Source organism: Panthera uncia, chromosome C2, assembly GCF_023721935.1.
Source record: "Panthera uncia isolate 11264 chromosome C2, Puncia_PCG_1.0, whole genome shotgun sequence".
NCBI classification, from domain to species: domain Eukaryota; kingdom Metazoa; phylum Chordata; class Mammalia; order Carnivora; family Felidae; genus Panthera; species Panthera uncia.
This window is the reverse complement of record NC_064810.1, coordinates 41,574,277-41,597,012: the sequence shown is the minus strand read 5'-3', so window position 1 is coordinate 41,597,012 and position 22,736 is coordinate 41,574,277. Positions and strand designations below refer to the sequence as shown.

The window sequence follows — 22,736 nt, the reverse complement described above, 5'->3', positions numbered from 1 at the left end:
TGATAACACAGATCACATATTCAATTTGGAAATATAGAAATAAAAATTTGGAAATCAGTGTGGCATTAGAAGAATAAACTTTTTAAATAACTTCCAGACAAGAATACTCTTTAAGAAAAACAGGACAAAGGCAAAACATAAATAAGTTATTAAAAGAGGGCAAAAAATTTTCTGAAAACCATTCTAGAATGTTATTAATAGGTCATTTCAAAATGCAAAATTTGATAAAAAGTAAATTATCAAACAAAACAAAGAGTTTACATTTGAATACCCAGAAGACTGAAGTATAACTCTTCTTTATAATATAGCCTCAACCCTTAATCCCTACAGAGAACATCACAATAAGGTCTCACTATATAAACAATCTCGTTAACTGCATACATTTTATTATACTAGGACATGATGATTTTAGCTTATTCAGCTTATTTTAGCTTATTTTGGAACTTAAGTAAATTTTTTTATTGGCTAATGCCACTGCTCCTGTGTTTACAATGACACCAACATTACTTACACCAGTATAGGCTTTCCCGATATCCTAGGATGTCTTAGCACTTCTGACATTGTCTCTTTTGTCTCTTCCATTCTCTCTTCATCACTGGAATCCACAACAAATATTACCCCATAGGACTCAGCATAGTAATTCTTCCAGATACCCCGAATTCTTTTTCCACCTCCCAAGTCAAAGATGGTGACTTCAAATTTGCCTTGTCTGAGGTCAATTTTGGAAAATCCAACAGTAGGAGCTACATCTTCAGGATACTCTGTTTCAAATCACACAAAAGAAACAACCTTAGACTTTAAATTAATAACATTAACTACACAAATTAAAGGACATAAAAAGTATTTTTCATAATTTAGTCTTAATTGGAATGTTTATTATTTGCTTACACACTAAGCTTTACATCTAAGCATACTGGTAGATATGGAGAAGGGTAGATACTATAAAATATCCAACCAGAATTTATGCTCCATGCAGATAAAAATTTCTGTATTTTGCTTATTTGTTTTGTATTGACCCAAGCTCCTAGAATAATGTCTACCATATAACAGGTACTTAATAAATATCTGTAGAAGGAATAAATAAATAAATGAACTCTTGCCTTTAAGGCTATTGACTCTCCAAGTTACAAACAATAAAAATTTCAACCCTTCAACACTACAGCCATCCCCAGGGACCATTACAACTTCTGTGAAGCTATACAGAAAAACTGAATATTTAGAGAATAGTTGAGAAGAACCAAAGAATGGGAGAAGCTATGAAGAGTAGGACCACTCTTTTCAAACTACTGAATTAAAGCTATAATTGAAATAAAAAAACTTTTCAGGACAGCTTACAAACATAGAGCAGATTTCATTGTTTCTAAGGAACATGTTTCATATGTTTTCATAAATTTAAAATTGAATTTTTTTGGACTTCTGTATATGACAATACAAAGAAGGCACAGGATGCATGATTATAACTGCCAAGGGGGTGGTAATAATGACAACATTAAAAAGATAACTAAGGTTCAAGAAAGACTTCAACTAAGAGCTCAGACTTAGGCCTTAAAGCTAGGTAGTATGTAGACAGGCTAAAGAGTGAGCTAAGTAGCAGAAATAGCAAAGGAAAGAAAGTACAAACTGAACTTTGGCGCAAACCCTTAAGATTGGGAATGCAGACTTAAGAGAGTTCTGAAGACAGAGAAATGGAAGCTGAAGGTATTTCAGCAGACCCATCATATAATTAATGTGACTAAAGTAGTGCTTTTTTAAGGTACATCTTTGCAAAATCTCTAGAGCTGACTAGAAATGAGAGTGACGGCCACTTTTCAGAGACATATGAAAATGAGAAGAATGGAAAGAGAGAACTCATGAAACATTAATAGAACCTGGTGACTCAATGGTTATGAAGAAGAGTTCAAACTTCATGTTTGTCTCTTTCACTCTCTCTTCACCACCAGAATCCACAACAAACATTACTCCATTGGACTTTGTTTACAATGGCCACAATCTACACTAGGCTTTTTAAATTAAAATCAATTAAAATTAAATTAAAATTTCAGTTGCTCAATTGAACTATCTAGATTTAAAGTGTTCAGAGCCACACAAGGCTAGTGGCCCACACTACTACTAGACAGAGCCAATACAGAACATTTCTATCATTGCAGAAAGCTCTGTTGAATAACACTGGTGTTATTATTCCCACATTCAACAGAATATTTGCTATTACAAAGATAAATTTGAAAGGCATTTGCTGCTAGGCTTAGGTGCGACTGGGCAACAGACTTGCCACGTACTACTCCCTTTCAGCAACTACTTTAGTGTAGTTTAAACCACTCCCTAGAGGCACCTGGGTGGCTCAGTTGGTTAAGCCTCTGACTTTGGCTCAGGTCATGATCTCACGGCTCATGGGTTTGAGACCCACATCAGGCTCTGTGCTGACAGCTCAGAGCCTGGATCCTGCTTTGGATTCTGTGTCTCCCTCTCGCTCTGCCCCTCCCCTGCTTGCGCACGCTCTCTCTCTCTCTCTCTCAAAAATAAACATTAAAAAAAAATTTAAACAACTCCCTAGAAAGTTAGCAGAGACGTTACAAGTCACACTTTTCTAAGGTCTTCTTTATTTAGGAGAAAAAGAAAAGTTTAGAAGCAATTTAAGCAGCGTGATATTCCTAAAACAGGATTACCTTGGACATCTAAAACAAATGGATCTAATCCAGGCCAGAATTGGTTTCCATAGTTAAAACAGGCAGCCATCTTTGAATACGAGTTTAGAGGTACCCCCAGGAAATTGTCAGCGCAAATAAATCAACTATGCTGGAGTAGGGATGAGGGAACTAATACGTATAGACACCTACTCAGTACCAGGAATTTGTTAGGCATTAGGATGTAAAGATGAATAAGATAGGGTTGCTGTCCTCAAAGAACATACAGTACAATATCAACAGATATGTATTAATGGAATTAACACAAGAATCTATATTTCTATGAAAAAAGTCTGGAGAGGATACTATAAGGATGTTATAGATTACATGTGTCCATGCCCCCCCTTTCCCCCACCACCTTGCAAAACTCCTATGTTAAAACCCTAATCCCCAATGTGATGGTATTTGGAGGTGGAGCCTTTGAGAAGTAATTAGGTTTCAGTGAGGTCATGAGGGTGTAGTCCCCATGATGGGATTACTACCGTTATAAAAAGAGACACAAGAAAGTTTGTCTTGTGTCTCTCTGCACCACATAAGAACACAGAAAGAAGATAATTGTCTGTAAATCAGGAAGAGGACTCCCTCATCAAGAACCCAACCATGCTGGCACCCCGACCTCACACTTCCAACCTCCAGAACTGTGAGAAATAACTGTTGTTTAAGCCACCCAGCCTATGGTTTGGTATAGCAGCCCAGACTAAGACTGAGGGCATTCAAGAGGAAAAGGGTAAAGAGGAGGGAGGGGAAAGTTATGGTACACAAAGGCTTCAGAAAGGCCGTGAAATAAAAATGAAGTCTTAAAAACCACAAAATTATAATAAAGAAGGGAGAAGAACATTCTAGGCAGGAGAGCAACATAAGCACAGATAAAATGATGGCAACATTCCCAGGAAACCAATTCAAATTAGGTAATTTTTTTAAGGTTATATGGTAGGCAGAGCCAGGACTCAAATCCAGGTCAGAACTTTAAAAGTCTTCCCTCCCTGATTTGTCTATCCTTTCCTCTGGTTCCTACTCACGGTTCTGTGTTTCAAGACTCAGGACTAAATGTTCTGGATACAACTTCCCTATAAATCCTTTCTGATAATCCCTTCCTACTTTCAGTATCACCTGCACTATCATAATATTCTGTCTTCTTGCCAGTCCTCACAATAGCCTATACCTTCCCAGTAGCTGGAACCAATCGTTGTATCCTTAGTACTTAGCACAAAGTACATAGTGGCTCAACATTACAGACTGCCATGACAGCTGAAGCTACTGTTCTTACATCCATCCTTCCTTTTGTCATGCCACATATTTATCCATCCATTCATGCTAGTAGCCATTTATCATGTGTCTATTATAGATCAGGGATCATATAATAACCAGGGGTACAAAGACAAATGGTCCCCAACCCTGAGGATTTCGGTAAAGTATATGTGCTAAGACAATCTCTGCGAAGTCCAAGATAAAGTGAAATATATCATCGATAACTTATTTATTGAGCATCTATTGTATGCTAAGCACCGTGCAAGGTCCTAGATACACAATAATAAGATCCATCTTCTGACTTTACAGAGCTCTTACATAGAGGAGAAAAGGGGAAACATAAACAAACAACTGTAATACAATGAAGATATTTTAATATCCAACAATGCTAGGGACCAATTTACACAAAGAAGAATTTTGCTACCCAAAAAACAACTGTTCCTTAGAAATTATTAGGAAATAGCACTGGACAGTCAGAGAATCCTAGTTTTTTAGCTGAGCACATACCTATTTAGGGTAAAGACTTAAATCCCTAGCCTCTGTGGCAGCTAGGAATGGCTATTAGAACATATTCTAGATAGTGAGCTAGTGGTGTAGCATTAAATGTTTAACCTCTCTTGCAGGACTTTGATATGTAGTGTTTGTCATTTTCCATGGTGTGAATACTCCCACTATGGCCAATTTCAAACTACCAGTGTGAGGTACCGGAACACACGGTTGGGAAGGGATATACCTAACTGGATCTCGATAGCTGATATAAGCCAATAAGAGCAAGTAAGAGCCAGCTCCAAAATACCACTGAAGTGATGTGGCAGCTTCTAGTCCATGCCCTTAAAGGAAAAGAAAATGGCCTCCCTTCCACTTTACCTCTTCCCTCAGCTGAAATGCACAGTACTAGTGAGCCATTTTGGACCAGGTAGGCAAGGGAAAAAAAAAAAAAAAAAAGAGGAGAAGGAACATAACACCATGGGGGTGTTATGCCAGCCCTACACTACTTTTGCATGCACTGTTATGAGAAATAAAATTCTATTTTGTTAAGCCATTGTTATTTTAGGTCTCTTGTTAGGACAACTGAACCTATATCCAATGACTACAATCACTTTGGCAGCCATAAAAAAAGAGAAGTTGATTGAAAGAAGCAAAGGTCAAGGTATGGAAAGTATTCCTTGATTAGAAAGCTATAACATTCTAGATGAAAGACACTGAGGATGTGGATTTAGACACTACAGTTAGAAGAGAAGCAGATATATCCCAAAAGAAATGTGGGGGGGGGGGGGGGGGGGGGGGGAGGGAGAAAGGGAAGAAAAGAAACAGAAATGAGGCAGAAATAAGCTGAAGAGTGGAAGCCATGGCAGATATGTTGTAAGAAGACCACCTACTACACCTATGGCATGGCTGAACTGAGACACCAAAATGAGTAAAACTGCCCTTTGGGAATTTATGGTCTGGAGAGGTAAAGAGATACAGGAACAAAGGGGGTAATTAAGTAGTGATACAAGCAGGTATAGGTAAGTATAGTCCAAAGCAGAGGAAGTAGCCAAGTCTACTGATGGTGATGGGAATGGGTAAAGGTAGCAAGAGGTTGGAAAAGACTTCATAAAGGAGACTATATAACAAAAAAACCATCTTTAGAGACATTTAGATATTCTGCTTTAAAAGCAGATATTCCCTCTACTAAGACAAGTGGGAAGAGCATAAACAAATACAAAAGCATGAAAAGGTTCCACTGGAAAATTTCATGTAGCTCTACATAACTGGAATCTTTAAAAAAAGAAAAAAGGTAAGAAATCAGCCAGTGGAGTAGGCTGAGGAGTAAACAAATATGAGATAAAGAACAAAAACAGAACCAGAGGGGAGCTCAAAGTGGAAAGCAGCTTTGACTTTTTGTTCGTGATGTAACACCCTGAGTATTTTTTTCTAAACTCAGAAAGAGAAACTGATGGATATATGGAGGTGAAAATCAGAAGAGAAAGATCCTAATGGAAAGAGGGTGTTCTAAGTACACACAAGAAATTAGATAGTCTGATTCTTAGATTCTACTCCCTTGAATGTAAGGCTTTGAAGAAATGGAAGAAGTGAAGATGTTTAGATGAGCAGTCATGGCCTGCAGGCCAAATCTGGCTCACTATTTTTATATGGCCCTCAAGCTAAGAATGTGTTTCACATTTTAAAATAACTGCAAAAAATATCAAAAGGATAGTATTTCATAACACATCAGATTTCAGTGTCCATAAACAAAGTTTCATTGGAAGGTGGCCATGCTCATTTGTTTACATATTGCCTATGGTTGCTTTTGCATTATTATGTCAGGGTTGTATAGTTGGGAAAGAGACTGCGTGATCCTCAGTCTCAAATATTTACTATCTGGCTCTTTAACAGAAGAAGTTTGCCAGCCCCTGGATAAGATGATGACAGTCAGTGCTCTGCGAGGATATAAGCTAGGAGATAGCACGAGGGGTACCATAAGAATCCACAGATGATAATACACAATTTATATCTAATATTACATGGTAGAATATGGGGTGGCAAAACATTTTCCTTCAAAAGCAAGTTTTGCAAGGTGTTAATTTTCTTTCATAAACCTCCATAAATAAAAGTCTCTATTTGGTATGCGTATCTTGTTGCAACATTCTTTTTCAGCAAAAAATATATGTTAAGTTTCTTCTCAATTCATACTCATGCTTGGCTGATGCTACATCTTCTGGGTACACAACAAACTCACTAGCACAGTTGCTTCTATGTTGTAGTAAACAGCATTAAATTAAGACTAAGTAAATACATCCAATGAGATGTAATATAAGTGACATAAAACTCTTTAGTAAAAAAGAGGCCCTACTTTTAACATAACTATAAAAATTACGTATCATATTGAAAAACAATCAAGACGCGCAAGGAAAGACATGCTGGCTAACTGTATTTCTACCTCCGTTTGATTTAGGTGCAGCCTTGGGACTAAATTCTGGTCAAGAGAATGCAAGTGGAAGATAGGTACCCTTAAAGATGGGCATGTCCTTTTTTTTACTTTTTCCCTCCTGTGCTGAGAAGACAGATGTAATGCCTTTTATCTGATCAAAGACCTCAAGGATCCTCTGCACCTCTGCATTTATTCACATCTGAAACATGTTAATAGGCTGGTACTAGTAAGCTAGAATCTATTCCCCATATTAGCCACAAGTCTACTAAGAATACAAAGAGATGGAGTGTATACTATCTGTACCAAATGATTATGTAACAAATCAATTTACATAAATAAATAATTCAGAGTAATTTAATAAGAAACATTTTCAACTTACCTCCTTGGATTCCCTTTGCCGTTGCCGTTTTACCAGCATTATCAAGTCCCACCATCACAAGAGTCACCTTTCTTAAAATAATAAAAATTTAAAAATCACTTTTGAGTTAATCCAATATCAGGGGAAAATAAAAGCAAATTCATTCACTCAAGCAACATATAAGGAACATCTACTACGTATAGGACAATCTGCTGGACCCCAGGCAGTTCAGTAATGAATGAAACAGATTCAAAAAACAAAATTCTTGAGAAATATCCTTGAAGTGTCATCCTTTTGTTCTATAAGCAAAAAAGGAAAAAAATAAAAGAAAGTTGTACAAGAGAGAGTACAAAAGGTAGAGAAGAAATAAGAGAAAGAAGGAAAAGGATTCTAACACATGAGCTATTTATCATGGCTAAAGATTCACACACACCAACGGTGTGTTCAGCTCTGTTTTTAGATATGCAGCACCTTTCCAAGTATAAATCTTAAATACAGTATAATAACATGATTATTAAGTGCTAACATATTTTGGAAGAGTGTTCCTAAAATTATAAAGCTTAAAATACTTTTGATGACATAGCTAAACTTCAGAGAATCAGAAAAAAAAAAAAAAAAGTCTAGTTCAATTTACAATCGAAGAAACATAAACCCAGACTTGTAAGACAAGTTGCTTAGAGTCAAAACCAGAACCTAAGTCACTTAATTCCTAGAGACTTCTTAAACCTGGCATAGGTATAAAGGAACAAACCTATTATAATGGTCCTATTATCTTGGCAATTCAGTCTACCACTAAAGCTCATTTCTGTTTCAGGCTGAACCACTGCACAATACAAGAGGGAAGACCATTCATTAACACCATGGATTTGGGAATATAGAGAGAAAGTCGCAGCATAACACAGCTGTTGTGTTAAAACCACAGGGCCACATTCCTATGCGATACAGTCAGGGTTTCTGCCAACTCATCTTCACTGAGGATCATCTCAAGAAGAGTTTAAAAAAACAGAGCTTAGATGTTAGAAGGGGCGTTCTTTCATCCCTCTAGCCCTGACTCTCTTGGATATGTTGTGTTGAGTTTTTTTGTTTGTTTGTTTGTTTTTAATTCCAGATGTCTTCAAAGGATTCATATAACAAAAAGAAAGGACAGAGTTGAGGTGTGAGGCAGACAAGTTAGGGGTTGCACACTGAGGAAGAACACACTGGGTCTTGCAAAAACCAAACTAGTCGCTTATTAAACCAATTAAATAGTTACTGACCACCCTCTGGACGCTAGACACCAGTGTTCTAGGTACTTGAGATATACCTTTTTATTCAAATGACTGCAACAAAAAAAAGCAAACAAAAACAGACACAGAAACTCTTCCCTTACTAAATTTACACGTTAGTGAAAAGAAACAGTAATAATAAATGTAAGAAATAAGTACATTATAAGCTATGTAGTATGTTAGAAGGTGATTAGTTACTATAAAAAGAAGAATATAGAGTAAAGCAGGCTAAAGGGAGGCAGGAATGGAGATGGGAGCCAGGCTGCAGTTTTACATTAGGGTGATCAGGGCAGACCTTCTTGAGAAGGTAAAATCGAAGCAAGGCCTTGAAGGAGGGAGTTAGTCATGCAAATATCTAGGGCAAGAGAGAACACCCAGGCCAAAGGCATTAACATGAGGGTATGCAGGAATGTTCTAGCATCAGCATGCAAGTCAATGTGGTAAAACCCAGTGAGAATGGAGCAGGGAAGGACAGGGAGCAGGGAAGGACACCAGAGGCCAGATATGCGGGGCCTTGTAGTTGAGGGCTTTGGTTTTTGTGAATGAAGTTAATTTACTCTCCATATTAATTTCCTTTGTTATCCAAGAGCCTTAGTCTTCTAAATGTTTCAACCATCTCTACCCACCATGGGAAATGAATGGAAGTATATCTAAGCTTGAGTAAGTGCAAGAATAAAGTAAGCCACAATTAGCAGCATCCCCTTACCCCAACCTTGTCAGCCAGTGGTGGGGTCAATGGGAATGTCAAAGAGAACCATGACAGATTACGAATTTAAGGAGCTGTCCAGACTTCAAGATGTATTATAAAGCTGTAATCATCAAGATAGTATGGTACTGGCACGAATTTAAGGAGCTGAGGTTGTATTTGAGGTCCAGATATCTCTGTGCATACAGAAATTTTGCCTGCATTATCAACTTTGAAAAATATGAATTTACTTAAGGAACTGTGTGTGATTTTTAAGAATATAAATTTATTATTTTGTTTGAAGAATTCATAACTACTAAATATCAAATAAGATTTAAACACAAAATAATTCCCTAAACAAAATACAATAAATGATTATCCAAAAGAGATGGATGGATAATGTCACATTTATGTAATATTTTAGTAACTCAAGTTACTAGATATACAATGAATTAGATTAAAATGATATTAAAACAAATTCAATTGTCCTCTGAAAAATGTATGATGCATTTCAAGATCCACCATGCTTCAAACCTGACCATAAACCAAAACAATTACCATGAGGGAACAAATGCCCACAGTATGCTTATGTGCATCATTTATTCTATAAATATTAATTATATACCTTGTACAGAGCAGCACACAAACATCCACAATCCCTAGCCCTCCTATACCTTACAACAAGAAACAGGTTGCTGTCCTTCTTTCTGTATTACACAGGTTGCATCTTAACGTTTTCTCTCCATTCTTGTCTGTCGGCCTAAAAAACCTTCCAAGTAATTGCTATTACACATTTTGAAACACTGCTCTTAAAGCTAGCTACCAAAGATATTTGCTTTTTACTTTAAAAGCTTTCCTTTCTAGGGGCACCTGGGTGGCTCACTCGGTTAAGTGTCTGACTCTTGGTTTCAGCTCAGGTCGTGATCTCAGGGCTGGTGAGTTCAAGCCCTACACTGGGATCCGCGCTAAGAGTGTGGGGCCTGCTTGGGATTCCCCCTCTCTCTCTCTCTCTCTCTCTCTCTCTCTCTCTACCCCTTCCTGCTTGTGCTCTCTAAATAAATAAATAAATAAGTAAACTTAAAAAAAATGCTTTCCTTTCTTACTAAAATATTAGGTTCAAACAAAAAAAGTCCTTCAAACATACAAATCACTTTGGAAAATTATAATTATGCTGAGACTGGCATAAAATAAGCCTCTCTAGATTTCTTTTTTACTTTGACTACTGTTGAAAGTAGTTAATTTTTTAGATCATTATGCTATATACTTGAAAACATGACTTTAATTAAATACTTGAGGTCATTAAAGTCTTAATGAATAAACACAACATTAGCAGTACAAATAAAAATCAGCATGAATTACTGCAATCTCTGATAACAAAGCATTGAATTTATACTTTCAGAATAGAATGGATTTAAAAGGTTAACATTCACCTAACACTCAAAATCCTATGCAACGTTTTAAAACATGAAGATGTACAATCTAACACATGTTAAAATGTACATGTCATTACACCTGCTTAAAGTATGGTAAATTATCACTGGGAACAGTTGGCTGTGGTACAAAAATGGAAGACATTCTATGTCCTTTAATCTTATGATTACTGATCAAGTACATTAATCCTTCAATTGAAAAAAAAACAGTATACAGTGTTCTTAAGTTCATAGCATCTGGAAAAGTTGACACTAGCAAAAAAACAATCATTTAGTCATTTGATCAGGCAGTAATTCAATAAAAGTACATTAGGCATTAGGCATTACAGACACAAAAATGCCTGAGACATGGTTTTCTATCTCAGTGTACTCATCTTCTAATGAGAGTGACTAAAACATAAACAAATATTAGCACATTGTGACACTATGACAGTTGAATATGCACATCTATATATGCAAGATGTTTAAGTAATACAGGGCAAGATAATTTTAGCCTAGAGGTACAGATACAGAAGATCAGGGAAGCTTTTTACACAAGGCAATGCCTCAGCTAAATTGTTAAAGTGGAGAAGTTTGCCAAGCAAGGGAAAGGTGCAAATAGAAGGAGGGAGAATGAAGAGATTCCAGACTGAGAACACTGCCTGGGAAGATACCATACCAAGGAGGGGAGAACTGGCAGGATATCAGGTTGCTAAACCCAGGGGTTAAGAGCACACCTCAGTAGAGCCGTATTAAACAAAAGGAGACCATGCTTGCTAGAGGCTCATCATACATAATCACGACGCACTACAACTACACATTGAGTGTAAAGGAAACCTGATATACTTCTGCTTTAGGAACTAGTATCAACAAATAGTTAACAATGTGACCTTCCCAGAAGTTATCACTTCATTCTTATTGCAGTTTATCCCTGAGTCTCTAATTATATATCAAACTAGAAAGGCTGGGATGGGAAGGACTATGTTTTTATCAGGAACAAATAACAGGGATTGTGTGCAATCTGATATATTTGCACACAGTTGGTATTAGAGAGACCTGTATTCAAGTCCCAGATTTGCCACTTCCAAGCTATATGAGCTGGGCCATGTTATTTAACTTCTTAGAATTTTATCAGTAAAATGAGATTATAACAACTATCCCATAGGGATGTGGTAAAATGAAATATGACAATGCAAGTGAAGTGCTCAATGTCTGTGGCACAAAATAAATGCTCAATCAATAGCTATTCTTACTATACCACAAAATTTAAGCTAGGGAGTCCATGAGATGAGACCACAAAAACAGGCAGGAACCAGATTACAGAAGAGAATGAACAGGTTTCAGTTTTACACACGTCGACAGCAGTGCTTGCTCATCTCACACTGAAGTCTGAAGCTGCAGAAAGATCTGTCTTGGGTTTATGAGACACACCTGGTAATTAAAACTATGAGAAGAGATGAAAGATCCCAGGGAGAGCACAGGACGGAGAAGAGCCAGGGGAACATGGCACCCCAAGAACCTTTGAAAAAACTCTTAAAACTGCAGTCAGAAAGAAATGAGACCAAAGAAATGGCTGCACCGGGAATAGTTTCCAGAGGGGTGAAGAGACAATCAATATCAAATACTGCAAAGTTTTGCAAAATAAAAGTATCTTTTATACAATTGCCCCAAATTAAGTAACTCAGAAGAAAATGCTCTCATCTTTTCCCAAATCCTGCAATAACCAATGCTTTGAATTTATACAGTATGTCTCAACAGTTCAAAGCTATTTTATCCTATCATTTACATCTTACTGTCCCTGCAAGCAGAGCAGGTACAAGTTACTCAAGGCTATAGCGCTAATAAGAAGTTAGTCAACAGAAGTTTCCATGGGAAGTTTAAGTACAATGGTTTGTAAAAAGTAATAATTATTACTATTGAATTATTACTATTGAACCATTTGTTTAGCCTGTCATTTATTCGCATCATATATATGCACACAGGGGCGCCTGGGTGGCTCAGTCGGTTAAGCATCCAACTCCAGTTTGGGTCATGATCTCATGGTTCCTGGGTTTGAGCCCCACGTCAGTCTCTGTGCTAACAGCTCAGAGTCTGGAGCCTGCTTCTCCCTAGCTCTCTGTCCCTCCCTGGCTTGCACTCTGTCTCTCTCTTTCTCGAAAAATATTTTAGAAAGTATTTATATACATGCACAGAGATAAACATGTGGCTCGTTTTCATCAAGGAACCTTGCAAGTATCACCCCAGACTTAGGTCTGTCACAATCATAACCTAGTTTATGGACCTAACAGAAGGTAGATTACCTAGTAACAGGGATACTGAGGTCATGAATTGCATCCGGCTAATAAAACCTAATCATGATGTCGATGGAATCTAACTATAGCATTTTTCTGCTTAAAATCCTTAAACAGACTCAAGTCCCAACTCTGCAGACTCCTCTTCTGACACTCTCCTCCAGTAGGCCTACTAGTCCTGCTATTCCCCTAGTCCTTTCTGTCCTTCCTGACCGTCCAATGCTACCACAGCAAACAGACCTTAATTTTTCTCATGCAACTTCTCACATAGTCTCCTCTACTGGAACTTGTCAATCAGCTCAGGAGCCCCAGGATCAAATGTGCTGGGCACACATTAAGCATCTTTACGGAATGACACAGCATAATATATTTTCTGACTCCCCCATTTGCCTGACTAAACATTATGTAAAACGAAAATATATAATTTTCAGTTGGTAAAGTATTATAATGGATTTAATTTATATTAATCTTCACATAAAAGTAACCGTTCAATCTTAGAAAACGTAATCACAATTATTTATCTTCTTACACCAAACCAAAGAAGTTTACGTGCCCAAGTTTTCAAGGAAATAATTAATGGTGAGAAAGATTTTTAAAACTGAAGTAATTCTGAGTAAAAAAAAAAAAAGTAGGGATTAAGAGTCAAAAGCTTGTTTTATATATTTAATCTCAGAGTCTCTTTGTATGTAACAGATAAATAATTTGATATGTAAGAAATATAAGCAACATAATACTGGGCTTTTGAACTCAGATTCAGAAAATATTTGAATTATTAATCTTCTCTGAGTGATTTTATTGCGATCATTTGAACATCTAAAATTCTAAACTTCCTGATCTATCAACTAAGGAGACAATACCTCAAATGAGATAATTACATAGAAACTATTTCTAACTTCAAAAATATTTTGCAAGTCAAAATAAAATATTTCACTAAAACACTAAAAAAACCTGACACATCAAATTGATATTACTGAAAATATTTGGAACCACATAAAGGTAGTTCCAAAGTTAAAAAGTAATGTAGACACATGTAGGAGAAGACACGTGGGAACATTATTTTATGATAAATGTACAAGAGAAAGAAAAAACCTACCACAAAAAAAATTGATACAATAAAAAATATTTACCAAAAAAAAATTATGGCGTGATTTTATTGTACAAGTGCATTATTTGCTGACATTTTAATTCAAACTGTGGAGTTCAGGATAATATTACATCAAAATCACTACCTAAATTTATGGAGGACCATAATAATAATAAATAGCAAGAGGACCAAACTTGAGATCATATGCTAACTCTGAAATCTTAAGTCAAATTTTTAGTGTCAATTTATTCATTCCTAAAATATAAAGAGGTAGAATACGAATGTCTCTAAGTCCTTTTTATCCTAAAATTCTAAACTTCGTACTGAGGATAAACAAGAAGCCACAGGGGTTTAAAAAGAAATGTGAAACATTCCAGTTCTGTGTACAGCACATCAGATAATCCTTGCTAATCTGTATGTACAGCTTAATTAACAAATTAAAAACTCAGCAATTTCTATAAATGGCCTAGGATTTATAGTTATATTTATTTAAACCAAAAAACATGGCTATGTACGCCTTACCAAACACCACAGTGATGTACAGAAAGCATTAATCTGCAGTGCTTACTGTAACATCTAAGTCTCTTCCTTTAGACTTGGCCAAATGAATGACAATTTACTAATAAATTTGCGGTAAAGCTTAGATAGGCTGAATTGTAACAACAAAAAACACAGGTAGACAAGAAACTAATTCCAGCTAGTGGTTACTTCTGGGGATGGATTGGTAGGAGATGAATAGGATATAGGGAGCTTCAAAGATTTGTTATCTATTTTTCTTTAGAAAAAAAGCAGAAATGTGCTAACCAAAAGTTAATACTTGTAAAATCTGGGTGATAGGCACATGAGTACCTAGTATATTTTTCTTTTTGTTTACATTAATAGTAAAAATACTTTTAATTTATTTTTTAATGTTTATTTATTTTGAGAGAGCGTGCACATGTGCACATGCAGGGGGAGAAGGGGCAGAGGCCAGGCAGAGGAGCGGGGAGGGGCGGGGGGAGTAGCATAGAGAATCCCAAGCAGGCTCTATGCTGTCAGCACAGAGCCTGTGTCGCAGGGCTCAATCCCACAAACGGGAAGATCCTGACCTGAGCTGAAAACAAGAGCCAGACGTTCAATCGAATGAGCCATCCGGGTGCCCCTACCTATTTTTTAATTATAATATTATATAACTCTTGTTGCCAATTTTTTTTCATTTAAATTGATATTAATTTTCTGCTTCTGTTAGGCGAGCCACTTCTGAATTCATGCCCATGGGAAGCTTGGGAAGCACAAATTTCTTCAAGATCCAGGCAAAATTATACTGCTTCCAAAATCCTGCTTTCTATTCTTGCTAAAAATCTTGGAAATCATCTTTCAATTCTTGCATATTCTATCATATTTTATATGCACTAATGCACTAATACCAAGATGCTACTTGGTATAAATAATAGGCATTCAAAATATGTAAATGATAATATGTAAGGGTAAGGACCTGTTTACAAGGTCCAGAATATACTGACCACCATGACTTGGGGGTTTGTGTCCAGGATGAAGCCTGTTCCCTATACACAAAATAAATTTCAGTAGAGTTTTAAATGTTAAAAATTAAAATATGAACATATTAGAAAAAAGGTGTAGGTGAATATAATCTTGGATACATATAATGGAATATAATTATTACACTGAAAGAGTGGTGTAAATAAAATTTTTTTTTAAATTTTTTTAACATTTATTATTGAGAGACAGAGAGACACAGAGCATGAGCAGGGAAGGGGCAGAGAGAGGGGGAGACACAGAATCCGAACGATGCAGGGCTTGAACTCACAAACTGCGAGATCATGACCTGAGCTGAAGTCGGACGCTTAACCGACTGAGCCACCCAGGCGCCCAATAAAAAAAAAGTTTTTAATGGTTATGCTTCAAATGCCACCAAAAATTCACAAATATAACAAATCAAAAAAAATATATCTGCAATATATACTACAGAGAAATGGTTACTACTATATACATTTAAAATCTCTTTTAGAAAATTCAGTAAGAAAATGCACTTGCCTCAATAGAAAAATAGAGAAGGAAATCGTTGGGAAGTTCCCAAAACAAGAAATACAAAAGTCCAAGGGAAAAAATAATTTTACTAGGAACTCAGAAAATAGAAACTAAAAGCAGATAGCATTTCCCCCTATAACTTGGAAAAAACAAGTGATGACTCTCACTTTTTGAGGGGAAAAAGGCACTTTTATATACTTCTGGTGGGAGTAACAAGTGATTTTCTTTAAAGCCTTGCTGAAGAGCAATTTGGCAACAGATATCAAATACATTAAACTTTTTCATACCATTTGGTCTTGAATTCCATTTCTAAAAATATTTATATAAGGATGCCCACCCAAGCACTGCTCACAATAGTGAAATATTTTAAATATCCTAAATATCTAATAACAGGAATGATTAAACATTCTTTGGTGAATGTATAGAACACACTATTCTGCTTAAAAAGATGAGAAACGTGTAATGTTGCAAAAAGATGTTAATTATGATTAGAGCAAAAATAAATAAAAAGCTGTGAAACAGCAACTCTATTTAATCTATTGTTTAAAAATTCACACATATGGAAACTATCAACAAAACAAAAAGGCAAAGAATGAGAGAATATATTTGCAAATCATACATCCAATAAAGGATTAATATCCAAATGTATAAAACTTAGGAGAATATATAGACACAACTCAAAAAAAGAAAAAAAAAAAAGCAACCCGATTAAAAAACAGGCAGAGGACGTGAACAAATATCTTTCCAAAGACAACTACAGACAGACAACAGGCACATAGTGATGCTTAACATCACTAATCATGAGGGAAATGTAAATCAAAATTATAATAAGATATTACCTCATACTGGTCAGACTGGCTATTATCAAAAAGACAAAAAATAACAAGTGTTGGTGGAGATGTGGTGAAAAGGGAAATCTCATACACTATTAGTGGAAATGTAAATTGGTGCAACCACACCCATGATGGAAAACATATAGTACGGAAGCTCCTCAAAAAATTAAAAATAGAACTACCATATGATCCAGCAATTCCGCTTCTGGGTATCTATCCAAAAAAACCACAAAAATACCAATTTGAAGAGATATATGCACCCCCATGTTCACTGCAGCATTATTTACAATACACAAGATACGGAAGCAACCCAAGTGTCCATTGATGGACAGATTTAGAAGAGGAACTATATAGATATGCAATGGAATGTTACTTGGTCAAGAAAAAGAATGAAATACTGTCATTTACAACAACAAGGATGGACCTAGAGGGTATCATGCTAGGTGAAACAAATCAGACAAAGACAAGTATCATATGATTTCATTTATATGTGGAGTCTAAAAAACAAATAACACACAAACAAAACAGAGACAGAGACAAGAAACAAACTTGGTTACCAGAGTGGGGAGAGATGGTGTGCAGGTGAAATAGGTGAAGGGGATTAAGAGATACAAACTTCCAGTTATAAAATTAATAATTCATGGGGATGTTATATACAGCATCAGGAATACAGTCAATAATACTATAATAACTTTGTATAATGTCAAATCATAATTACACTTACCATGGGGATCATTTGATACTGTATAAAAATATTGAATAACTATGATATACACCTAAAGCTAATAAGATATTGTATGTCAGTTACACTTCAATAAAAAGAAACTTTACAGATATGTAAGAGATTCTACACCAAAATGGGAATCTTTGGGTATGAGATTGAGGGTAACTAATATCTGCCACTTTTTTGCTTAGCCATCCATGCCATCAAGCCATCCTAGAGGACCAGTGAGAAGAGCTGAATAAACATTTCATTACAAAACATGGATAAGTAGAGACAAATACAAGGTGCAAAGCAAACACAATGAAAGGGTAAAGAATCTAGCTGGAATGCAAAGACAGTTTCCTGACAGAATTGCCCAACTGACAAGTGAGGAATGATTAGGAACAGCCAAAAAAAAGAAGGGCATTTGGTGAGGTATGGAGGGCTAGAGAACTTAAGTACCCCAAAACTGGCACAACAGGAGGAAAAAGGAAAAAGACCACTGGCAACAGTGTAGAGAATCAATCAGAAGGGAACAGTGGAAAGTCTGTCAAAGACATCTGGGGGAGAAATAATGGAAAGTTTAGCTACAACAGAACAGTGGGTATGGAAAGGCTAAAAGAGTGTAAGACATATAAGTGGTATTAAACAGGTAGAAACCAAAGGACTTGATGATTTGAGAGAACAAAGCCCAAAGAGGTATCTAGAATCACTCTTGGCTAGATTTGGGTAAAAGGAAAGCAGAAGCAATTCAGCATAGAAAAGAGAGAGGACATAAAGTTCAATTTTGGATACGCAGGGATTGAGGATTCTTGTGGAACAGGATAAGTAAGTCTTCAAGCAGTAGAGGAGTCTTTGCTGGAAATAGGAACTTGAGAGTCAATGTTTAAGTAGCCGCTGAAGTCTCTGTGTGGTGAAATTGCCCAGGAAAGGAGAATATACAGAAAAAAAGAGAGAGTTGAACACAAAATCCTGGGGAAGACTTGAGAGTGAGATGAAGAAAGGCTAAATGCCAAAAAGAGACAGAAAAGACAACAGATAGAAAGGTAAAAATTTTTTAATTCAGAAAAAATAAAATCAGAATTTCAAGAAGAGAATGGTCTTACGTGTCAAATGATGCCAAGAGATTGAAAAGAATCCATTGGATTTAATAACCAGGCAGCATCTGGTGTAGCAGGAACAACTTCTGGGCAGAAGTCTCCTAATGTAGGAAGTTAAGGAATGCATGAGAGGAAAGGAGTTAAAGTGTCAGAGACAGGAATCCATAGCCAACTCTTCCATCTGGAGTGAAGGGAAAGAGCAAACATAGCTGCAGGGACAGAAGGTTGTTTATCATGGTGGGCACAGAATAATGGCTTCCCCACAACGTCCACATCCTAATCGATGGAACCTGTGAATATGTTACCCTACATGGCAAACCGATTTTGCAGACACAATTAAGTGAAGGATCTCTTATGGAAGCTTATTTTGGGATGGCCCAATTCAATGCAAGAGTCCTTATAAAAGGGACTCTTAAATGTCCTGGTAAAAGATCAGACAAAAGAGATGTTATGCAATTGGCTTTGAAGATGGAGGAAGGGGGCCACAAACCAAGGACAGCAGGCAACCTCTTCCCAACACCCCCCTTCCCACCCCTCTGGAAAAGGCAAAGAAAAACAGATCCTCTCATAGAGCCTCCAGAAGGCATGCAACCCTGCTGACCCATTTTAGACTTCTGACCTCAGAAATGCAGGGTAATAAATTTGTGTTTTAAGTCACTAAGTTAATAGTAATTTGTTACAGCAGCAATAGAAAACATTTGGTTTGGGTTTTTTTTTTTAGGTAAGAGAGGCTTGCGCATGTTTGGCACACTAAAGAAAACAGATCAATGCTATGAAGACAAAAGAGAGACTTTATGTTTTTGACAATAAAATTTAACAAAAAATTTTGGGGTAAAAGTTTAGGTTTATTCTTGTATCCCAAAAGTCTTCTCTGTGATCTCTGACAAAATGCTGAATAACTGAAGCTCACTAGGAAATGGGAAATCACAAGAAAATCAAAACTTTGTTATAATTTACTCTTGGTCTAATTCCAAAGTCAACATTATTTATAAGGAGTAACAAATTTAAGGTTTCTTTATAGGGTAAGCCTAAAAAAGTGTCATTTTCACGGACTCTTTCCTAGCACGGTACCTGCAACATGGTATTTTCTCAACAAATGAATGAATATCAAGTAGCAGGTGCTAAATATTAATACATCTAGCATTCCAAAATGAAAGGTTAAGAAGTGGACTTTTTCAACTAAAGGCTTAACTAGATGTTACATGAAAATTGAAGCTACACTACAGTTAGGAAGACACTTTCCATCAGCTATTCTCACTTAATACAACACTCTTAAGGCACAGAGATTGTCACCCCCATTTAATCGATGACAAAGGAGGGGCCAAAGTGGTTAACTCATGTAATTATTAAGCAGGGGAGCCAGATTTCAAACCTAACTCCTTAAAATAGTGAGTGAGTGAGTGAGTGAGTGAGTGTGTGTGTGGGGTGGGGGGGGGGGGTGTTGGAAAATAATGTGTGGATGTTATAATAACTGTATCCCATGCTTCTCTGTTAAAAAAAAAAAAATCCCATTACAAAAGTCAGGAAAAACACACAACGGGTAGTTTCCAACTCCATACGCAAAAGACACAACTTCTTAAGAAATTCGAACCCGTTTAAATAATAAGAGTACGCATTCTGAGAAATCTGAAATGTAACTAGGCAAAAAAGCTACCTCCTGCTCTCTCCCTCGGAGACGATTCAAACTGGGAGCAAAACCATCCCCCACGGCCTGGGAGCGACTCTTCCCGGAGGAAAGGTGGCGCCCCAACAGGCCCCTCAGGGGGCAACTGTCCAAATCCCCTAGGACGGCACCGGCCAGCCGGGTGCAGCTTACCTGACGGGCTCCCGCCACCGCTTGAACCAGCTGCAGCAATTGGCCATCAGACTGAACATCCCAGGCCGCTCCTCCCAACGCCTCCCATCCGAGCCCCGAGCGAGGAAGGGCCCCTAGTTGCCCCGGGCCAAGTCCCGGCGGCCGCAGCCGTTCCGAGGCACCTCGGAGGCGGAGAAGTCTGGAGTGGGGTCGAGGTGGTCAGTCCCAGCGCCAAGTCCCGGTAACCGCGCCGGCCGGCGAGCGAACAACGGCCTCCTCGCCCAGGCACAGCTCGGCCAAAGGCGCAGACACCCAAACCCGAGTAGTGTTAGCGGAGCCCCGCCAGTGAAAACCCCGCGTCGACGCGCTGACGTTTCTCCCAGGCGCGGAAGGCCCTCCCCAAGCACCGCCTTTCGCTTCTCCAATCAGCATTCGTCGGCCCGTGGTGCGGGCCGCTGAGTGGCTGAAGGGTCGGGCTCCCCTTCCCCCGGGACGGCGGGGGGCGGGGAGGTGGCGCTCGTAACTAGGCAACCGGAGCGTCCAAAGATGAGTTGAAAAATCCCCGACAGATCTTGGGCAAGTCCTCTCTGTATACCCACACAAAATGTGTTGCCAGCCGAGGGTGTTGTTCCTCGTGTGTCTCTAACCCCAACTGAGATCCAGAGAGCTTACTTAGGTCTTGTGCGTGTTTTGTTTTGTTTTGTTTTGTTTTGTTTTATCAAGCAGGACTGGGATCCTTTGGGACTCCGGTAGACTCTGACTGCACAACTGCAGAAACAATGCCCTGCGACAGTTATTATAAGTTAAGGACGAAGGGAAAACTCATTTGCTAACTATCCAATAACTCAGATGACAGTGACGTTTTAATCTCTATAATGTTTATTGCTGTTACAGAAAATGTAAAATGATATTGTGGGGGGTTATGATTTCAAAAGAAATAGTATGTTCATTGTAGGAAATGTGAAAAACACTGAAAAAAACATAAGATCAGAAAACAAGATCTCACATTCACCACCCAAAGATAACCAATATTAACATTTCAATATACTTTCTAGGATTTTTAGAAAGTATTCGGTTGCTAGCTCTTTGGTTTCTGCGCGATGGAGATGATGATATGCTGTTTTTGTACTGTCTTATTTTATTTACAAAGGTATGTGATGTCTGCATTTGTTTTTATATTTTTTTGAAAAAGAAATGACAAGGGGCGCCTGGGTGGGTCAGTCGGTTAAGCGTCCAACTTCGGCTCAGGTCACAATCTCGCGGTCCGTGAGTTCGAGCCCCCTGTCGGGCTCTGTGCTGACAGCTCAGAGCCTGGAGCCTGTTTCAGATTCTGTGTCTCCCTCCCTCTCTGACCCTCCCCCGTTCATGCTCTGTCTCTCTCTGTCTCAAAAATAAATAAACGTTTAAAAAAATTGAAAAAAATGACAAGTACATTCCTGTAGGGAAAAAAAATGCATGCATGGTCTGTAGGAACCTGTGTGTCTATTCTGTTCCTACTTAAATAAATTTTTTAAAATCTTGGTAAGAGGAGAGAGGGCCCTGTAATGTCCAGCATATCCAGGGGAAAAATAATGGTTTGGGACTACAATAGATTTAGCTTTAAAATTGTTCTCTGTTCTTCACTCATTCATGTAACCCTAATTCAAACTCATATACATCTCTTACAGCTTGCTATCTCTGAACCCAAGCACCCCATCTGCCAAATGTCAATGACAATACCTACACTGTGGGGATGCTAAGATGATGAAATGAGAGAAATAAAGCTTAAGTGCAGTTTCTAACAAATAACAGATGGCAGATTTCGAAGTTGGTGTCGTTTGCCTAATAAACATTTATGGCACATGACCTCCCACCTCTTTCTCCAAATTGGTAGGATCTTGTTTAGTATTTTTATTGTCCTAACTTGATAACTTCAGTTTTGTTTCCAGTCACTGCAGGCTGCATGACCTCTACTGGTTTTCCTAAGTGAACCTGCCCTTCATGCCAGATGCTTCCTCTGCCTGGACTGTCCTATCCAGAAACAATAATACTTCTATTCTACAGTGCTAATGGGAAAGTTAGATTATACTTTCATGAATTTTCTTTTCTCACTGTTATCTGTTTCTTCTCATTTTCTAATATCTGAAGGTATCTACCTTATCTTGTCCAAGGTTAACCACTTTCCTGCAACTTTGACAAACATCACTTCTCAACTTTTCTGAAATCCTGTTCCTTTGATTATTTATTTTTTTAACATTTCGTTTATTACTTTTGAAACACAGTGAGAGACAGAGCATGAGTGAGGGAGGGGCAGGGGTGGGGGAGACAGAATCCAAAGCAGGCTCCAGGCTCTGAGCTGTCAG

The 22,736-nt window shown here is 37.6% G+C and overlaps 1 protein-coding gene across 4 annotated transcripts in view; it reads right to left on the bottom strand.

Moving 5' to 3' along the window:
- ARL13B (ADP ribosylation factor like GTPase 13B) overlaps nt 1-20,752 on the bottom strand; it is a 67,122-nt gene extending 46,370 nt beyond the window's left edge. For 2 of the 4 annotated variants that reach the window (XM_049628033.1, XM_049628035.1), the window contains exons 1-3: nt 20,416-20,752; nt 7,223-7,293; nt 512-761 (exon numbers count right to left, since the gene is read on the bottom strand). In XM_049628033.1, the coding sequence (XP_049483990.1) occupies nt 512-761; nt 7,223-7,293; nt 20,416-20,474 (380 nt within the window). In that variant the 5' untranslated portion in view covers nt 20,475-20,752. The remainder of the gene's footprint in view (nt 1-511; nt 762-7,222; nt 7,294-20,415) is intronic. The other 2 variants (XM_049628034.1, XM_049628036.1) reach the window with 2 other exon arrangements.
- Between the last annotated feature and the right edge of the window lie 1,984 nt (nt 20,753-22,736).